This window comes from Diuraphis noxia, unplaced genomic scaffold (genome assembly GCF_037042655.1).
Source record: "Diuraphis noxia isolate RWA-SAM2 unplaced genomic scaffold, SU_Dnox_SAM2 contig0003, whole genome shotgun sequence".
Lineage (NCBI taxonomy): Eukaryota > Metazoa > Arthropoda > Insecta > Hemiptera > Aphididae > Diuraphis > Diuraphis noxia.
This window is the reverse complement of record NW_028301713.1, coordinates 7,203,672-7,223,986: the sequence shown is the minus strand read 5'-3', so window position 1 is coordinate 7,223,986 and position 20,315 is coordinate 7,203,672. Positions and strand designations below refer to the sequence as shown.

General features: G+C 25.9%; 1 protein-coding gene across 2 annotated transcripts; it reads left to right on the top strand.

Annotated features, from left to right (window-relative positions):
• Positions 1 to 1,592: 1,592 nt before the first annotated feature.
• LOC107163089 (ABC transporter G family member 23-like) lies at positions 1,593 to 20,106 on the top strand. Of its 2 annotated transcripts, none has more exons than XM_015510325.2 (16): positions 1,593 to 1,893; positions 13,685 to 13,841; positions 13,959 to 14,091; positions 16,441 to 16,595; positions 16,673 to 16,780; positions 16,900 to 16,990; positions 17,060 to 17,197; positions 17,405 to 17,532; positions 17,616 to 17,823; positions 17,998 to 18,175; positions 18,240 to 18,361; positions 18,485 to 18,558; positions 18,993 to 19,081; positions 19,172 to 19,348; positions 19,506 to 19,589; positions 19,650 to 20,106. In XM_015510325.2, the coding sequence occupies exons 2-16, from the start codon at positions 13,699 to 13,701 to the stop codon at positions 19,877 to 19,879; spliced, it is 2,058 nt and encodes a 685-aa protein (XP_015365811.1). In that variant the 5' UTR covers positions 1,593 to 1,893; positions 13,685 to 13,698; the 3' UTR covers positions 19,880 to 20,106. The 2 variants fall into 2 exon arrangements, with proteins under 2 accessions (XP_015365811.1, XP_015365810.1); XM_015510324.2 differs by lacking the exon at positions 1,593 to 1,893 and adding an exon at positions 5,692 to 5,864.
• The last annotated feature ends 209 nt before the right edge of the window (positions 20,107 to 20,315 follow it).

Sequence of the window (20,315 nt, the reverse complement as noted above, 5' to 3'; positions counted from 1 at the left end):
AGTGTTGCGTTAAAAGATCGTCACTGCCGATATGACGATATCATATATGTAGATTAACTACATATTTAAGACTTACATTGGAAAGTATCTATATAATATAACCAACTGTGCAGGAAGTTATTTCTGGTGATTTAAATCTACAAAACATATACCTAGACATATATTAATTTTTATATTAATATTATATTAATTAGGTCGATATGCTAACGAATTCTCATCATAAATATGAGTTATGATACTGTTTATTAATAATTAGTAATTCTAGTAGTTTATATAATTTAAAATGTAATAGAACAATTTTAAAACAAACATTATTTGATCCAGTGGCATCGAATCCTTCTGTTAAGTTAAGGCCATGGCCCGATATTTATTGAAACTTTAAGATAAGGCCACTTCATATTGACTACTTTTCTCTCCACGGTACGCTATTTTTGTAGGGGCCACTGATTTGATCCTTTTGAGTGTCATCGCTACGTAATAATAACTGGAAGTTTGATTACTATACTGTTAGCAAAATCCTTACACCTTAGATAATAATATATTAAGTACTTAATAGGTACTTAGTGGTGAATGGATCCCATTGAACTTAATGTTTATTAAAATTAATGTATAGAAATAGGTATATAATATTATGATGTAATGAGGTGTCAAAAAATTGCGAAAACAGTGAAGTTAATTTAATTTAATCACTAACCATTTGGTCATTTTTTTCCTCTGAGAAATACTTTTAACTTTTATTTAAAAAATAATTTTGAAATGTACTTGTCACTGCAGTCGTAAGCATAAAATGGATGGAAGAAATTCAAAGTGTCAAAATTACTTTTTCTAGATAGGTACATTTGTTTAATATAATTATGTATTACAGTATTATTTTAATTCCAGGAATTATGAAAAGTTATTATTAATTTATTATTTTCCAACCAGATTACCACATACACTTGACCATTCCCTGATAAATTAAAAAAATTCTACTGTATGATATGATCAATTATTATTATGGATACTATTACATGACAATATATTAATGTGTAACAACTATTATTTTCTTAGTCAAATATGATAAAATATGTTACGATTACAATACTCATTATGACAAACATAATAATATTATGTTCAAGGACTCAAGTTGTACTGTCGCTTTTTGGTATTTTACTCGAGGAGGATATAAGTCTACAGACCATATATACATTATTAATGCGGACAGATGGGATTTTAACCCTACTTAAATCTGTTCTAGTTTGAAACGTTTGCCCCACCTTCATGCTGTCTGAGTATGATCGCACGATCACATGATATAATGTTACAAGGCATAACATTGTGTTATACTGTTTTGAATTAAATTTTTCTTCGTTTCTCCTCCTTTGATATAGCCCTCTGCGAACGTCCTTGGTATCCTTGAACGTTACCTTATCTCTCTAATAATTTCCAGCCAATATCTTAACAGATACGATACCTAATCATAACACAACACTTATACTAATGTTTAAAAATTCAATTAAAATTAATGTAATATATGAATTACAGGTTTGCGCGAAATATAAAAAGAATTTAGTACTCATTATATGAAACAGAGTGCCGATTGTCATCAATCAGTTCATACGTATTGCGTAAACTTGAAGGTGTTTTGCGATTCTGTGTTTGATATTCTTTGCATTATATTATTAGAATAACATAAAATTAAATATTAATATTTTGGGGTTTGAGAAGTGTGTTTACAATCGTAATAAGAAAGAAAAAGATTTTAGGCTTGAACAAAAATTCTTTAAATCTTTTAAAGTTTCAAAAAAAAAAAAAAAATGTTAACTTAAACAATTAAACAACTAATGAATTAAAATTAATTTAGTTTTTATGATCATTTATGACCAATAAAGAATTCCTGATGGTTGTCGAAAGGTAAGAAAATAATATTTTAATTTTGATTAATATAATAATATAATCATACTACATAATTAATTCCAACATCGAAGATGAAATAAAAACTTCTACAGTTCGGCACGCATTAGATAGGTAGGTACAGTGAAGTGTATTATTAAAAAAAAAGTGCTTATCAATAATAAAATATTTAGTAGATATCAAATTAAAAAAAAAAAATGTTTTTTCAATGAAGCTAAATTTAGAATAGTTTAAGAATGTTTTTAAGGTGGTAAATATCTCACAAAAATAATAGTTACGAGTAAAGATTTTCAAAATATATTGGATACAGCACCTAATAAAGTTATAAAAATGATTTGAGTAACATTTAATTTTTATTTTAAGCCTAATAAGTTGTCAGTTATGAATGCCTAGCCAAAACACATTATTAATACAATGGTGATAATAGTTCAACGTTAAAAATAACAAAATAAATACCTACTTTACTACAATTTCGAACCTTCAAAATTGCTAATTTTAACAAAAAATCTTTGTATTCATCACTTCATGATATGATGACATGGAAATAATAAATTTCGATGCATAACAAATTTTAAGTTATTATACTAAAAAATAATAAAAACTTGTTTAATTTACCATAGTATAATGTAATATAAATTAACTTGTATTCAACTGTACGGTCATTGAATTAAAATTTGGAAAAACCCTTCCTATAAAGTATTAATTAGGTATATTTAATTTTGAATTCATACGTCCAAATGTTATGTTTAAAACAATAATTTTTACTGAAATAATGGTTATCTGCATTTAGCATACTCAAAAAAAAAAAATTTAATTTAAAAATTACATAATATAAACAAAGAATAATAATATACATTTTTCTTGGTTATCCCTATATATAATAACCTAATTATCTATTTAAATGTATTCAACACTCATTATACTATACTGTATAGGTACAGTATAGACCGTTACTCATATTTTTTCTTTTTAATTATTTAACTACCTATGTAAGAACTTAAAAAACTAAACAAACAGATCTTATGAAACACATTAAACATGGGAAAATAATTTGGCCTTGTAATCTCCAAGCAACGATAAATATACCACGTAGGTGTCATAATATGACTATTTTTTTAAATCAAAATTGTTAAAAAATTTAAGTCATAGTATCATACAAAGACACGATATTTAATAAAGATTTTATCTATAATAGTTTATGAATTACGGAACTGAAAATATTAAGCTAAGGTCGTATTTGATGCTAAATGTAAATAGAGCAAGAAATTTAGGTAGTTACTAGTTAGTAACATTACAGTGTGTGGGTTTTTCGATCCATTATCACTTTTTTGAGTAGTAAAACCGTTTTGATTTTAAGCTTTGGTGATGATTTTAAAAATTCCCAGTAATTTTCAAAATAACCGAGAATAACGGAGCAAAAAAAAAAAAATTATGAGAAGTTTTAAGCAAAAAATACGATATCAAACAAAATCGATGTTATGTTTTGGTGCAAATCAATACTAATTGATACTTGAATTCATCAACTGTTTATAATATTAGCATTTAATATTTATGATAAGATTTTCAATATGTTTTTTTTTTTTAAGGTAGGTATATAGTTTTATAATAGATTTAAATTTAAAGATTTTTTGCCTGTATATGTTGATAAAAAAATTTCATTCGTCGAAAATCTTGTAAAATATGCAAAATTCTTTGTAAATTGTTCATATACCAATTAAAAAATATCAAAAATAAATGTCATTATATTTTTTATAAGAGTTTATAAAATTAGAATTTCGACAAGATTGAATATTCATGGGTAAAATAACGATTTCTTACAATATGATTTTATTATAATTCAAGCAGAAGAACTGCCTTCATTCAGAATAATTTTTCTTATGTATTGATGTGTCATTCAATTAATCGGTTCAAATTTAATACCTACATACATAATATTATAACGACTTTTTCCTCAACGGTGGGATAGATTCTACCTATACTCACTCCTTTTTTGTTAGGTATGAAAAATTCATTGTTCTCCAATTTTTGCCTAAATTATCTTAAAATAACAAAAACTATAATGCTATATGTTTACTGTCAAATCCGCCGAGTATGCGTAACGAAAAATCGGGAAAATTGAGGAATATAATAATTTGAGGAATGTTTAAAAATTATTTTGATAAGAAGATCTCGATGCCCAATGGACTAAATAACATTTTGCACGACATATACATACAATTATTAAACTAATACTCAATAATGTATTTAATCAGTGAATACGTATTTGCCATTATATTTTTTATACGTAGATTCATAATTCTGAAGAAAAAAAAATGTTTAGCAAAATTACCCAACATATTTTAAAATTTTATTAAATAAATTAGTTCCTATTACCTAAACGAAAAATAATTGTTAGAACGCAAAACTCAATTTTGAAAAATTCTTATGTAGTTTATACTATACACAAAAGAGTTTAAATTCATCAAACAGTTTCAAACTGATTAAAAAAAAAAAAATTAATACTTGTAAGAAGTTATTCGGATGTTAAGTTATAATTGTACACATAATAGCTATATTGACTAGTTACTACACATTTTTGATATAACAATTAAAGTCTACTTTTATGAAATCAAAAAGTGATTTCTTAAGTAAAAAAACTTGTTGAACTTTAAAGTATTTGTGACTTACAACATTATAAGGTCAGAATATATGAAACTAAAAAAACATTTTTAAATTTTAAACACTTTTAAAACTATTGTATTAAGAAATACAGAAAAACAATTAACTCAAAATAATTATATAAACAATAACCCTCTTTTTTAATTATTTTAAAATTATACTATTAGTAGAGTAGTACAAATATGTTTTTGATGTAAAATATAATTTGAAAAATAATTCCACTGCAAAACCACGTGGGTGTAATAGTCACGTAGTTCTTCTATAATAATATGTAGTATGGACTACAAGCAATAATCATAACACTGTTTTTAAAGACAAAAACTAGAGTTATATTTTAATGACTTATAATTAAAATAAATTGCATCTAATTCAGTAAAAACTGCAGTTTTGGCATAACTTGCCAAAACATGATATATAAAATCATTGATTGTTTTCTCTACAAAATAGTTATAATTATGTAACTAATATTTTGAATACATTTTTACATTTAACTTATCAGACAATATTTATAATTGATTAATAATTTAGAGTTTAAAAGTGTTATAAACTTATAACCGTATAAGAAACTTTTGATACGCACTAGGCATCGAGATACCTCATTATTGTATATTCTTTACAAATAATTCTCGCTGTACATTTAATAAAATATTTAATTATTAAATCCTTAGCATACACAATAGTCTCTTTGGAATTATTGCTATGGATATTTTTTATAGTTTCCATATTAGGTATAAATCATAAAAATTTTTGTTTTTGGTCAACAGAATCAGTCTTCCGGTGAAAATAGTTCATAGACAAAGAAAAACATGTTATCCTTAATGTTAAGTCCTTGTGACTAAAAAATAGAATTATCGTTCACAATGATATTAAAATATAGATTTTGTGAATAGTTTGGTAGGTGCACTGCATTTTATGATTTATGTCATTTTTATATATATGGGTTTTATAAAATTTGTCAGATGTAGGTACGCGTATAGCATAGGGATTATGTTTCGTCAACTATAATTTAACTATTCTTGTAAACGTTTTAAAACGCGAATCAAAACAATGGAAACAATAAAACGCAAACTGGTTTATTCTACTGCCAATAGCATGATGTTTTTTAAACCGAACAACTCTACTCACAGCTCACAGACCACTAAACTAGTATCATCAGTGACCGCGTACTGCGGTGTAACGCATCGTTAAATAATCTATACTTGACTTGAGCATTGCAATAGTTACGAAATATGTATTTGTTTTGATTAGAAAAATATAGTATTTTATGTGCATTGTTTTGCTCCTCAATTGATTTTGTTGATCCAAAGGATTAGGTAAGAAATTTTATATTTTAAGATTTAAACCAAATAAATGTAAATTTTATTTCATACAGTTTTTATTAGTTTATAAAATTATAACTAATTAAATAATTTAAATAAGATATATTTAAATAGTACGTTAAACAATTTTATATCAACTATTATATCTTAAAATTTTAAATATTTAAAAAAAAAACTAAATGATCATATTTTTTTCGCTTATCGTGAGTTAAAAAAAAAAGTTGGTAACTTATTCAAATATAAAATTCGAGTTATTTTTGTTTAAAACATTGGTTGTCAGGTGGTCAACAATAATCTAAACGCGTTATTAAAAACCATACATGTTGTATTAATTATTATAGGTACATAAACACTCATAATTTAAGCTGTACATAACCAGACCAAGGAAGAGTATATTAATGTCTATTAACCACTAAAGATACTTTTTATTTAGTATAGTAAATACCTTAAATGGACGTTGCGCGTTGTATCCCATATATTGTATCCGTCATACAAACGCATAAAAAATCAAAATGTACGATAATTACTTATAGTTACAATTTCGTATTTGTTTTTATTTAAATTTAACAAAACTTTTGGGTTTTTAAATGTCTATAATTTGTAATCGTAGCAGGAGTTATGTAAAATAACTAATAATTTAGTATACTGTCTAATTAAACCCAAAAAGGGATATTCTGATAAAGTACATTTAAAAATTTTCTATAGACATTTATATAATTATTGTAAAATTGTTAACAAAATAATAGCTACGACATAACAGATATATTTGTATATGTTTAATAAGAAGCTTCACATACAACTATTAAATTTTAAATTTACCAAATAATTTATTGTTCCCTAGGCAATAATGATCATATACCTAGTAAAAATAAATTTTTAGTGTGTAGTCATTAAGTTTAACTAATATTTTATTGTTGTAATTTATAATGAAGTTTATGAGTTATGACTCTATAAAAATGAACTCGCAGAGATTTACGACAAATATAAAATCATTAAATATAACTTGTAAATTAAAGTTGGATTGTTAATATGCAAGATTTGTTTGGCAATATTACTATAAACATAAACAAACCGTAGGGAATTATAAGTATTTAAATAAAATTTTATATTTAAAAATCTAATGTATCTAAATTTCTTCTTTGATTTATTAACATAGGAATAATTACGTATTTTGTGTACTTTATTTGATACCAGTTAATTTTATAATTTTATAAACAATAACAAAAAAATAATGACAATATTTAATTTTAATATTAAAACGCAAGTTAATTTATACAAGGCAATAAGTATTATTGTCATTTGAAAATTGAATATTTTATTTTTATAATAAAGTATCCAAAACACTTTTAATAATTTTGGTATAAAATAATTGATTTTTTGTAACTATAGGTAAGTGACTTCATTTTTATTTATTTTTAATAAATTGTGTCTGATCAAAATATTATATTATAAAAATAATACATTATAACTAAAAACCAAAAGCGTAGGTAATACATATTACTCATCATAGTCAAATAATAAACCAACCATTCTATAGGATTCTGCAAAGTATAAAGAGTGGGTACATGAACCGGGAAATAAAAAACCTATAATAAAAATGATATCCCCACTTTTCAATAAGGATACCGATTATAAAATTGCATTAACCTATAACTCAAACAACATTCCGCGCTACATGACTTACCGAGTAGGTTTCCGCAAATCGAGTAAATACCTGTGATCCATTGGTACTCAAAATATATTATTTATTATAATGATATGCACCAATATAATAACAGTCATACCGACAAATAGGATGATGTACCGCCTAGGCGCCATGGCTATTGGCTTAATTAATATTATTTTCTACACACATTTGTTCGATAATAATTTGTATTTTTGTATTCAATATTTTGGTCCACGATAAATGAATCTGTGATAAAATAAAATAAAATATGAATACAGTAAAATCATACATAACATGTTTTGTAATCAAAATACATTGTTAAATATAATTATTATTTGGTTTGCGAAAAACTGTCATATTTTGCTACAAAATCATAAGGTAATTATTATTGCGACTTAATACTAAACCTTTTAATAAAAGGTTAGTTACGACTCTTTAGTCGTAACCCTCCTACAGTTGACTTATTCACAGCAAAAACCTTTACCCGGAATCGTAACCACAATCGAATAGGAGTTTGCCTTCAAAATATAATATGGTAGCTTAAAATTATATGATACGCCTTATTGATATCATTATTATATTTATCTATAATCTCATTAGTATTTTGTAATAACTGATTTTTTTTTTTTAAATTGCATATTATCTAAAATATATTTATTTATTTTTTAAATTACTGTTATTTAATCCAAGATTCTATAAAACAACTCTATACATGTCATGAAAAAATAATCAATCAAATTTTATTCTATTTAAATTACCTACAACGATCTTAAAATGTCAATAGATATACACACTGCTCACTAGCATTATTCATACTTTATGCATATATATGAGTATATGACTCACTATACATACAGTGTAGTAGGTACCTATACTTATTATACTAGCAGTAATAATAATCTCAAATCTAGTTTGAAGTTTGAATCGTAGAATGTTTTTGATTATTTTTAAATTCATTTTGCTACATATTATGATTATAGGTCAGCCTCAACAATATTTTTAAGTTATCTTTTCGGGTAATCGATAAACAAGTCCCCTTTATAATGTACTGTAACATTATAAGTTTTAGTTAACAAATTATTTCCAAATACCACACCGTCAATAAATTTATATTGGCTAGATAAAAGTAAGACGTATTTATAGTTGTTTCAATTATTATATTGATTTAATTTTTCTTCTCAATCACTGGTTTAATTTTGGAAATTATTTGCATTTCTTTTAAATACCTAACGGTTATAATTTGTTCTCCAAAACTATATACAATTATGGACCATTTTTTTTTTTATTTCATTTCAGGGCCACTAAAATCTTAATCTAGGATTGGGTGTTATCTTACGTAACTTAAAAAAAAAAAAAAAAATAGTATAGGTCGATTATTTTTTTTTTTTAATTATTATTATTTATAAAGTTTTCCTGACAAAGTCATCTAAACTTAGGTGGGTTGATTGTAATTAGTACAGTATTAGTAATTCAACAAATAGATATAATATAGGTAATAGAAAATTATACATATCAAATAATATTTTAAAAACGCAATAATAATAAATTATTGATAAAGACTTCATCGTTAACTAAATACAGAGTATTCAATACATAAATGACATAACAAACAAAATTTCATATTAATATCTGTTGAAAAATCAGATAAAATAAGCTGTAACCTTATATGGTAAGAAATAATTATGATATTAATTTTATCAATTAAATATTGAATATGTAATATTCAGTCACTATATTTACTTATATAATCATCAGCTAAAAGTAAATATACCTATATATTGTAATAATATGCTAACTGTTTTACGCATACATATAGTAGATAATATTAGGATGTTCTAATTATAAAATCAATATTGGATTCCGATTTTCGTATATCATATTTTTTTTTTATATCACAAAATACATAATTATAATATTATACTAATATATGATATATCATGGGATTATATTATTTGAATGTTTAATTGTTAACAAAAACAAAACAAATATCATATTATTTAAACACTAGGTATATATTTGGTAATATCCAAAACAATTTCTTTTTATAAATGACCTACTAAATATATTTGATTATTTTTATAAAAGTATTTAACGCTAATGGCACCTAGTCACCGAAGACGAATTTTTTAATTCATGATTGATAAAAAAAAAAAAAAAAAAAAACAAACAAAACGTAAATATTATAAAATAGATGCAACAAAGCTCATGAATATTTATTATATACATATAAAGTAGTAATAGGAAGAGAATAAGTGGACGATAATTCACAGACTCTGAAATCCGGTTATAAAATATACGTATCACAAGTATTTTGTTGGTTAAACGTAGACATATTTTGAGTAAAAGTTTTTGAATTGTTCAGAAACCACATTTGAAATACATTTTTAGTAATAATATTATGTCGTATTAAATATTATTCATAGTAATTTTATTTTATATTATACAAAAATTAATTAATTTAAACATTGTTAAAAGCCGCGTGACATTTATTAGTAAAAAAAAATAAAAAATTTGACTAATTGTGAATGGAAGTGCAATAATATAAAAGCTTAGAGAAATATAAGTGTTTAACCATCAGTTAATTAATGTACATTATTGACGATAACAATTATTTACTTATTAATTTATTTTGTGATCAATTAATACAATTTATGCGTAATAACCATTAATATAAGAGCAATTACAATATAATGTGACAGTGAAGGTGATGAAAATAAAAAAATATAAAAAAAAATATAATGTTATGTAACAGGCAACCTATACAGTATAAAAATACGAATGTAAGAACGAGCTGCTGTTATTTATCTACTCGTATTTAACGTAAGTGTACATATAAATTATACATAGGAAATATTATAAATACAAATAAAGTAGTATAGGTACAATAGGAATGAGGAACACTTTATTATTGAACTAGTTGAAACTATTATTTTTCGATAGGACTGTACTAGTTTATTTTATAACATAATATGTCCCCGTCCCATTTTAATACATACCTACGCGTTAGCCAATATTCGTATAATATATTTAACTCTGTGAGAGACGGGGCAAGAAAAATATAATTACCAGATTTCCGGAGTAGCTACAATCGAAAAAAAAACGGACAAAAATTAATAACCACTACCAAATCTCTTTCGTGTGTTCCAGAAACATTATCTCAATTTACTCACGTTTATGTAGTTGCGTTCTGCGGAAAGTTGACCTTGTACAGAGTAGATAATCATTATTATGACACTGAATTTTTAACACTATCGTTATTAAAACGTGTTAGAACATCATGAATTATAATATAACATGTATAAATGTATAATTATACATTATATATGCCTTATACGAGTATAGCATAATATTATACTATGTTTTCGGAAAATAAAACGCCCCGAAAGATTAAGGATTCTTATCGAAAAAACTAATATTCGCTGATTGAAAAAATCATAACTGAATATTGGTTTGGAAAGGTACCCAATAAAGAAATCGTAAAATTACTTATAATAGCAATAAGGTGCTTCTGATATTGTGTGAATGCGCCCTATAATGTATTATGGCAACTATTTCCGGAAACACGATACTATAATATTGTATAAGCATTCGTTATTATAAGAAACTACAATGTATTAATTTATGAAACACTAAGATCTAACGCCCGTAATCGGTTCTATCGTTCTGCAACTTGTGCAGACACACGACCTTGAATGTCCTTCAAGAATTGGCGGAGGAGAGGTTCGATAAATAATACATTTGTATAATATTTTGGGGCTGTATCCATAGTTTACTATGGCGAGACAAAACAGACGGTTGATTAGGTTGGTGTAACCACACAAAGAAAAGGCTAATGATATGATAAACCGGATAAACGGGTGAACGCTGATCGTACCGCACAACTACTACACAAGAGCAACGCATTACTATACCGGTTAGGAGGAAGTCATACACACTTTTTTTAAATATTTTTTTTACACTGTGGGAAAATACACTAGGTATTAATTATTATTATATTATTATCAATTGGGTCATGTACGTCTAATTCGTCAATTGTACAAAAACACAATTTTTTTCTCAGCTGATTATTAAAAGATTTGTGTCTCATTATATTATTTATATCAGTTTCCGTTAAATTCTCAAGAATAATTATTGATGGCCTTGGATATTGCTTACTATAGTGAAATTAAAAAAAATGTATTAATGTTATAGTTAATTACTCCATTTTTTTTTACAAAATATGTTACTAAAACTGTTAAGAGTTTGGAAATTTTGATTTTCCATCATATCTGGGCTAGATTCATTAAAAAGGCAAATACCTAAGTAAAACTTTTAAAGTTTATGCATATTGCGAGTACCAAGTGGCGAGTATATTCACTGCCTAAAAATACGTCATGGAAAAAACAAGTTGAAATAGATAGTTTCTTATTGAACTATTTATAGAATTAAAAAATAATAACATTTTCACTATATTATTATATTTTGAACATTAATAATACTCGTAATTTATTATAATATTAATTAATTTAGGCGGGTAAAGATTCAATAAAAAAAAAAACATTGTGTGTATGTTATTATTCATTATATCCGTGATATAATATTAATATTTAAAATAAATTACCTGAGCGTCCTGAGCTATAAGTATATTTGAATCAATTTAAAAATAATCTTTAGGTCTCCTTCAAGGATATTTAAAAATCTTCAAGATAAATTTGACCTAGACCTGATCATACCATCAACTATCAGCCTTCAGCCACCTTGGTTAATTTCTCTAGACATCAATCTCGATCTCCATCACCTCCCTAAAAATGACACAAACCCTTATATATATAAACACATCTTCAATGAAATCATAGCTAAAGCCGAGCCACACACACAGATATACACCGATGCATCTATAACAGCTGAACACAGAGTTGGAGCTGCAATCATATGTGGTGACATCGAAATTCAAATTAAACTATCCGACAAATGTTCAATATACACTGCCGAAGCCATAGCAATACTAGAAGCCATCAAATACTTTACACAATCAGTTGACGACAAACTATGTATGATACTTAGTGACTCACTCAGTGCATTAACAAGCCTTAAAAATATAACCAACCCTACTGACATAGCAAAAAACATCCAAAATTCCTGTCACATTGCACGATCTGCCGGAAAACACATATCCTTCATGTGGATCCCCGGACATTGCAATATAGCAGGCAACGAAAAAGCTGACGAGGCCGCCAAACTCTCACACATATCACCCAAAGCAATCACTATACCAAATTTCTCCTATACCGACGCAAGAAAATATATAAAAAATAACACAATCGATAGGTGGCAACAATATTGGTCTAATCAAACAACTTAACTCAATAAAATCAAAAAATCAATTATCCCATGGCCTCCTCCTCCCGGATGTTCCAGAAGACAAGAAACAATAATAAACAGACTTAGAATTGGTCATACTTCATGTACCCACCGACATCTTATGACTAAAGAGAACCCTCCCAACTGCACCACCTGTGGGGTCCAACTAACAGTTAAACATATACTTACTGAGTGCAGAAAATACCAGCAAGCCCGAATACAAATCCTTGGCACCACCCATCTATTTGAAATACTCAGCCCGGAAGCAACCACAACACTCAAATTATTTATGTTTTTAAAAAAAACCAACTTATACAATGTAATATAACCTCTATGGTTTATGTATATATATTTATAAATGTTAATACTTATGTTTATTTATAATGTTAATAATGTTAATAATAATAATATTGTAATATTGTAATGCAATGTAGACCAATGAGCCACCGCGGTCTTTTGAGATTAATAAAAAAAAAAAAAAATCTTTAGGTACGCTGCTACATTATTGGATAAGGTCAAGGTTCAGTGTTAATTTTTTAATAAGATCGAAAATATGTATATATATGTATTGTATATAATAATTACTGTTTTAAATCTAATCAAGAAATGCGTGATGTACAAAATTATGTTTTTATAGAAGTTATCATTTTTGAAAAACTGTGTATTATTTGTAGTATTATTATGTTTTATTATTTAAGTAATATAATATATACAATTTATAATGCTGTATCAGACAACTATGATTTGAATAATACATTAAACTTAATATGCATATATAGTGATATAATTTTTTTCTTTTTGTAAATAGTCCAAAATCTTAAGATGGAAGACATCAACCTCGATCATGTGCGTGAAACAAGCAGTGATATAAATTTAGCTGTTAAAATCACTGATGCTTATAAAGCATACAACTCAGCGGCTGTCGTATTAAATGGATTCAACATGAATGTGAAAAAAGGAACAATGTAACTAATTATTTTTTTTAATCGACTTTGTTTTTGATTTATATATAGGTACTCTATGCCTCTATATTTTAATTGATAATAATTTAATATTATATTATTAAATTTTACTTGATATAGATATGGCTTATTAGGACCAAGTGGATGTGGCAAAACAACGTTACTCTCTTGTATCATTGGCCGAGGTAGATTGGACTCTGGACACATTCAACTTTCTGTAAAAAAGAAAAAAGAAATAGGTTACATGCCACAGGTAATTGCAAAAAAAAAACCATTATAATTTAGAAGAAATGCATAAAAAAAAATTTAATACATATAATATGACAGATGATAATCAATATTATATTATATTATTTTTTAAAATCTTTACGATTCAATGAATCACTCGTTCTACATCTATCGTAGTTTTAATCAGTAAATAATTGATTATTTTAAATAATATTGTAAACTGAAATGGATGCACAACAAAATTAAAGCACTTCCTATAAGCAGTAGTGAATTCGGTACTCACCCTTAGGCTGGTAAAATAAAAAATTATTTTTTTGAATAATTAAATACCTGCCTACTTCATACATTCACATTAATTATTATGTTATAAATTATAATTTCTATTATATACCAAGTAGGAACAATATGGAAAACATTAAAACAAGTTTTGAAATACGATCTACGTATAAGTATAAATTTAAATTCTTAATTCTATACCCACATTTGTTAATATTTTTGGCGAATTATTTCTCAGTCACCGTGACCTTTATCTCAATAAATATCACGTAACCCGTTTATCGGGTATTATCTTATTTTTGGTTTAATATAATAAATAACTTGAATTAATAACTAATATAATTTTTTTTTTTGTATTTACCCTTTATAGTAACAAGTAGATAGCATTATATATTATTAGCGACTTGATTAAAGCAGCTACACTATGCTGAACCCAGGCAATACATACATAATAAATATTGGTATATAACTAAATATATATAGGTCTTATACTACCTAGATAATATGTATAATTTTATAATTTTTATATTATCGAGTATCCATTAACGAGTATTTAAACTTTTATCGGATGATATTCGTAAACAAAATAGGTACTCTGGGGGGCGTCGCCCGTTACCGCACAAAAGCGCAAAATACGCATGGGACAAAACCGCACACAGATTTTAAAATACTGGATATCCCATTGCCGCACACGTTTATTTTGGACGATTATCGTCACTTATCGACAATTATCTATAACGACATTATTAAGCTTTATCTGTAAAAGATTGTATTCGCAGTGTAAAAATTTGTAGTGTGTTTTTAGTCGTCTTTCAATCTTTGAATTATTCCACGTGACATTTAAAATAAAATCAATACAATATGTTTAAACTTTTTACTAATAACCGTGGTAATAGTTCTATTCATTTCGACAACTATAACTTTCGTTATTTTAGAAATAATAAAAGTTCAGGTGATATTGTTTGGTGGTGTGTGCAAAAAACATGTAATGTAACTATTATCACCAACAATGAAAAAATGGTTTTAATTCGCAGTAATATTAAAGATCACCAACACGATGAGGACAATGATGAAAAAATGAATTTACTACTATTACTAATACTACTACAAATATTATGACTAAAAAGTATTTTTAACTATATAAATTTTTATATTTAATAAATTTTTTGCGGTATCATACCATTTTTTGTATGCGGATTTAGGCTATACCTTTTTATAAATCTGTGCGGTATTGGGTTATGCATTTTGTGCGGTATTGGGTCATGTTTGTGCGGTAATGGAAAGCGCCAACTCTGGGTTATGCATTTAACATTTTAACATGAAGCGCTTTTCATTCCAGGAAACACTAACTTTTTAAAAATATTTATTTTGCACAATTTAAAGCCAAATTTTTGAAGAAAAAAAATATTTTCATAAAATTTTCTATCTTTATAACTTTTTTTTAAAATGTTTAATTATTAAAAAAATTTAATTATTTAAATGTTTAACTCTTCTGAATGTTAAAATACGTTTTTAATTTCATATTCCGAAACAAAATATTTTTCGGAGTATTTTAATCTATAAAAATCAAATTTTAGACACATAGGTAGCTCTATAAGTTCATAAGCATTTAAAGTTTTAATTGACCAAGATTTTTCAGATAGCCCTTATACCACACCAACTCATTCATCTAAACTTTAAATGCTTATGATTAGGGTGTGGATACTTATGATTTAGAAAATCGAATAAACATTAAACATGTATGAATTTATGCGCTATAAAATTAAAAAATATGCTTAGTATTTATTTAAAATATACATCATTCAAAATTAATTGATTACTTATTTATTAATTTATACTTTATTTTATTCATTAAAAATTTAAAACAGTAAATAATTTTTAAAACTGATTTTTGTTGAACGCTTTGAACATTAATTAATTTGAAAAAAATTTACTGATATTGATCACTAGGTAATAATATATTATTTTCAGTACTTATAATGCAATATAAATTATTTTATAGGTACTGAAAAAATTAAGTATGGCTATAGTTAATGTGTATTTGTACTACAATTAGATACATATAATATTACGGTGATTATTTCACATTTTCATTTAGGATTTAGCACTATACGATGAATTTAACATACTAGAAACTTTCCACTATTTTGGGTCTTTATACGAAATGTCTTATGAAGATATTAAAGATAAAGGTGAAAAGTTGATCAATTTAATGGAAATGCCCCCGTCCAAGACTCAATTTGGTTCAATGAGGTAATTAAAAAAAAAGTATTAATATAACAAACTTATAATTTCACATTGATAATATAATATTGAAAAATAATTTATAGTGGTGGACAACAGAGAAGATTCTCATTGTGTACAGCTCTTTTGCACGACCCCAGTTTGTTGATATTAGATGAGCCAACTGTCGGACTCGATCCAATCATTAGTGCAAGGTAAGATTATATAAATATTAAATGGTAAAAAGTAAAAAGTTAAGCATATTTGTCTTTTGGCGATTATTATTATATTATATTCGAGCACTTAATGTCTATATAAATATGAATTTATTTAGCATATGGGAGTATTTACAAGATTTAACAAACCGTGGAAAAACAATAATCATTACAACGCATTACATTGAAGAAGCACGACTTGCAAATACAGTAAATTTGTTAATTATGTTTATATTTTGTAATAACATTTTTATGATGTTAAACTCAATTTGAATTCAGATAGGCTTAATGAGGAAAGGAGTTTTACTATCGGAAGCGCCTCCACTAGAAATTATGGCGTCTTGCAATGCTGATACTCTTGAAAGTGCCTTTTTAATACTCAGTCAAAATCAGACTTCAGGAAATGAAGAAATAATCGTTGAGTAAAATTGATTTCATCTTCAGCATAGATTACACCAATTGGGGCCCGTTTTACAATAGTTAAACTAAGATTAAACCGCAGAATTCGGCCAGTAAAATCAGTTAATTAAGCGAAACCGAGGATTAAACTATGATCGTAAAACGGGCCCTTATATTCTTAAAATAGCATTTCGTGTTTACTTATACGAAAATATAACTTATTAGGAACAACCAAGAAAAAAATCCATTTTACAGCCAGCTACGTCGTCACTGGAAAAATCATCACTTTTCTCACCAATTCGGTTCAAAGCTCAATTATTGAAACATTGGTATTGGAGTGTTAGGAATTGGACGTTAGTATAATATTAAATACCTACCATTGTTATACAATAAATATTCAATATTTTAATTTAACTTTGTCAATTATTTCTTATAGAATCATTTTGTTTGTTTGTCTCTTACCAATTTTCACTATAATGATTTATAATCTAACCATTGGACATGCTCCACAACCTCTCAACGTAGGAATCGTCAACTATGAAAAACCTTCACATTGCTCATATAAGACGTTTGATTTGTGTGATAGCAACATCCCACTAAGTTGCAAATATATGAAGGAGATGGAAAAACATGATTTAACTCTGGTGATTAATTTATAATTTGTGATTTAAAATATATAATTTTTTCAATAGTCAATTATTCATGCAATTCTATTAAAATAGTATTTCTTGAAACCAAAGCACTTATATGCTTCCTTTATTTTTACCCCATCGTAAAAATAATCTAATTAAAATAAATCTAATTTATACTACTTACAGACATTATACAATGAAGAGAAATTAGCAAGACAAGATGCAAGACACGGTTATACGTGGGGTTTTGTAACATTTGCAAAAAATTTTACTGATATGATCGGAGTAAAATTTAATGATCCATCAATAATGAGTTCACATGATATAGAAGAATCTGCAATAATAGCATCATTGGATTTGTCAAGTAATATTTTAGTATTCCAATTATGTGTATGAAAAAAAAATTAAAATAACTGTTTTTATTTCAGATTATGTTCTAAAAACAATAATCCAAGGAAAATTTCATCAAAGTTATAAAAGTCTCACTCAATCTTTTACGAATTGTAATAAAAGTTCAGTTATTACGGCGTTAGATCCAGTACCAATAACGGTATGAATGTACCACCCTGTATATGCATTATGCTGTATCAATACTTTTTTTTTAATTTATTGAAAAATCATACTTAATTTGTTTTGTTTTATATACAACCTAACCAAAGATTTTTTATTTTAGTTGATGAAGCCTGTATTTGGAACTTTATATGACATTAATATGTCACATTACGGAGCTGCAGCAATAATATCGATGTATGTTAATATGAACATTTATAATATTTATTCTAATTAATGTATTTAAAAATACAATTTATAATAATAAAAATAAAAATTAATAATAATACAATTTATATTTATACTGAATACAATTTTTACGGATTTTTGGAACACCGTTTTTAAATTAGTAAGAAGTCTATAAAAATCATGCATCATGCATCATGAAATCATAATAACTCATAAATCATCATATAGGTAGGACATTTTAATTTTAAGATTATTTCATAGGTACAAAAAAAACCTATAGAAATGATTCATACAGCAGTACTTTTATAATAGGCACGTTTAAAACTAAATTTTTTTAAATAACTTCGAATTTAATGATATCAACTGAACTAATGGAGCCCACCGCCTGAGATTTGTATATTTTCTTGTGTTTAAACTTCAACCAAGTTTTAAAAAAATTTTAGATTGGAGTTATACTTGACGTTCCTGTTTACAGCGTTATCAATTAGCATGGAAAAAAATAGCGGTTTAATTGAAAGAAGTCTTTCTTCAGGTATTATAAATATAGATTATAGATACATTATACATATTACTACAATATTAGGTTGGTGTTTTAATATTAATTAAATGTATTTTTAAACAGGACTCACCATTCTCGAAGTTATTATGTCACAATTGGTGGTACAAATTATAATGTTAATTGTTCAAACTATCACAGTATTCATATTACAGTTCATCGTGTTTGACCATCCATTCTTAAGTACCTGGACCACGCCTTTTGTTCTTGTATTCTTACAGGGAATATGTGGGACATTCATGGGTTAGTAGATACATTTTATGCAAACATATAAATATATAATTCCAGATCATGATTTTAATTATAAAAAATGTTTATTTGAAAGTTAAAACACCCACAAAGTTTGAGAAGGGGTTATTATAGTAAATTTTTTAGATATACTCATAATTATATGTTATAGGTTTTGCGGCAAGTATTACTTTTGACGAAAAAATTACTACGTTCTTTGGAATATGTTTGGTTATGTCACAAGTATTCTTAAGTGGTAAGTTTTTATGAATAAGTTTGTGATTAAAAATTCATTTTATATTTTACTTTAATTCAGGTATTATGTGGCCATTAGAAGCCATGGATCCGATATTAAAAAAGATTAGTTATTTCTTCCCATTAACTTTATCAGTTGACGCATTTAGATCAATAACTGCAAGAAATTGGGGATTATTTCATCCAATAGTTATGCAAGGATTTGTATCAATAACGATTTGGATAATTGTTACAATTTTAATATCAATATTAAGTCTCAAATTCAAACAAGGTATTAAAGCGAAAAAATAAATAACACCTGTTGTAATTTGTAATTTAATATTAATTTTAATGTTGTATTTCTGTGTGTTTAAATAAATTATATAATATGTAAATATAGAATAGTAAATAATATTATTTGATATTATTTAAAATAACTATAAGTTCATTATTTTTTAGTTTTAAGCTCTACCTATAATTTTTTTTATGGCTCAAAGAAAGTTTTTGTCAAAGAAAAATAAAAACAAAATAAATAACTACTAAGTTGATTTATAATTTATTATTGTGTAGGGATTTAATTAAAACACTCAATCATTCACCTTACGTATGTTTATACACTTTAAATAATATGTGTTATATTCTATGAAACACAGCCGATTTTCACAAATTTTACTACATTTATTTTTTTGGGGTATTTATACAATTTTGTAAATATCGGAACAATAATCTAGATAAAACAATGAACACA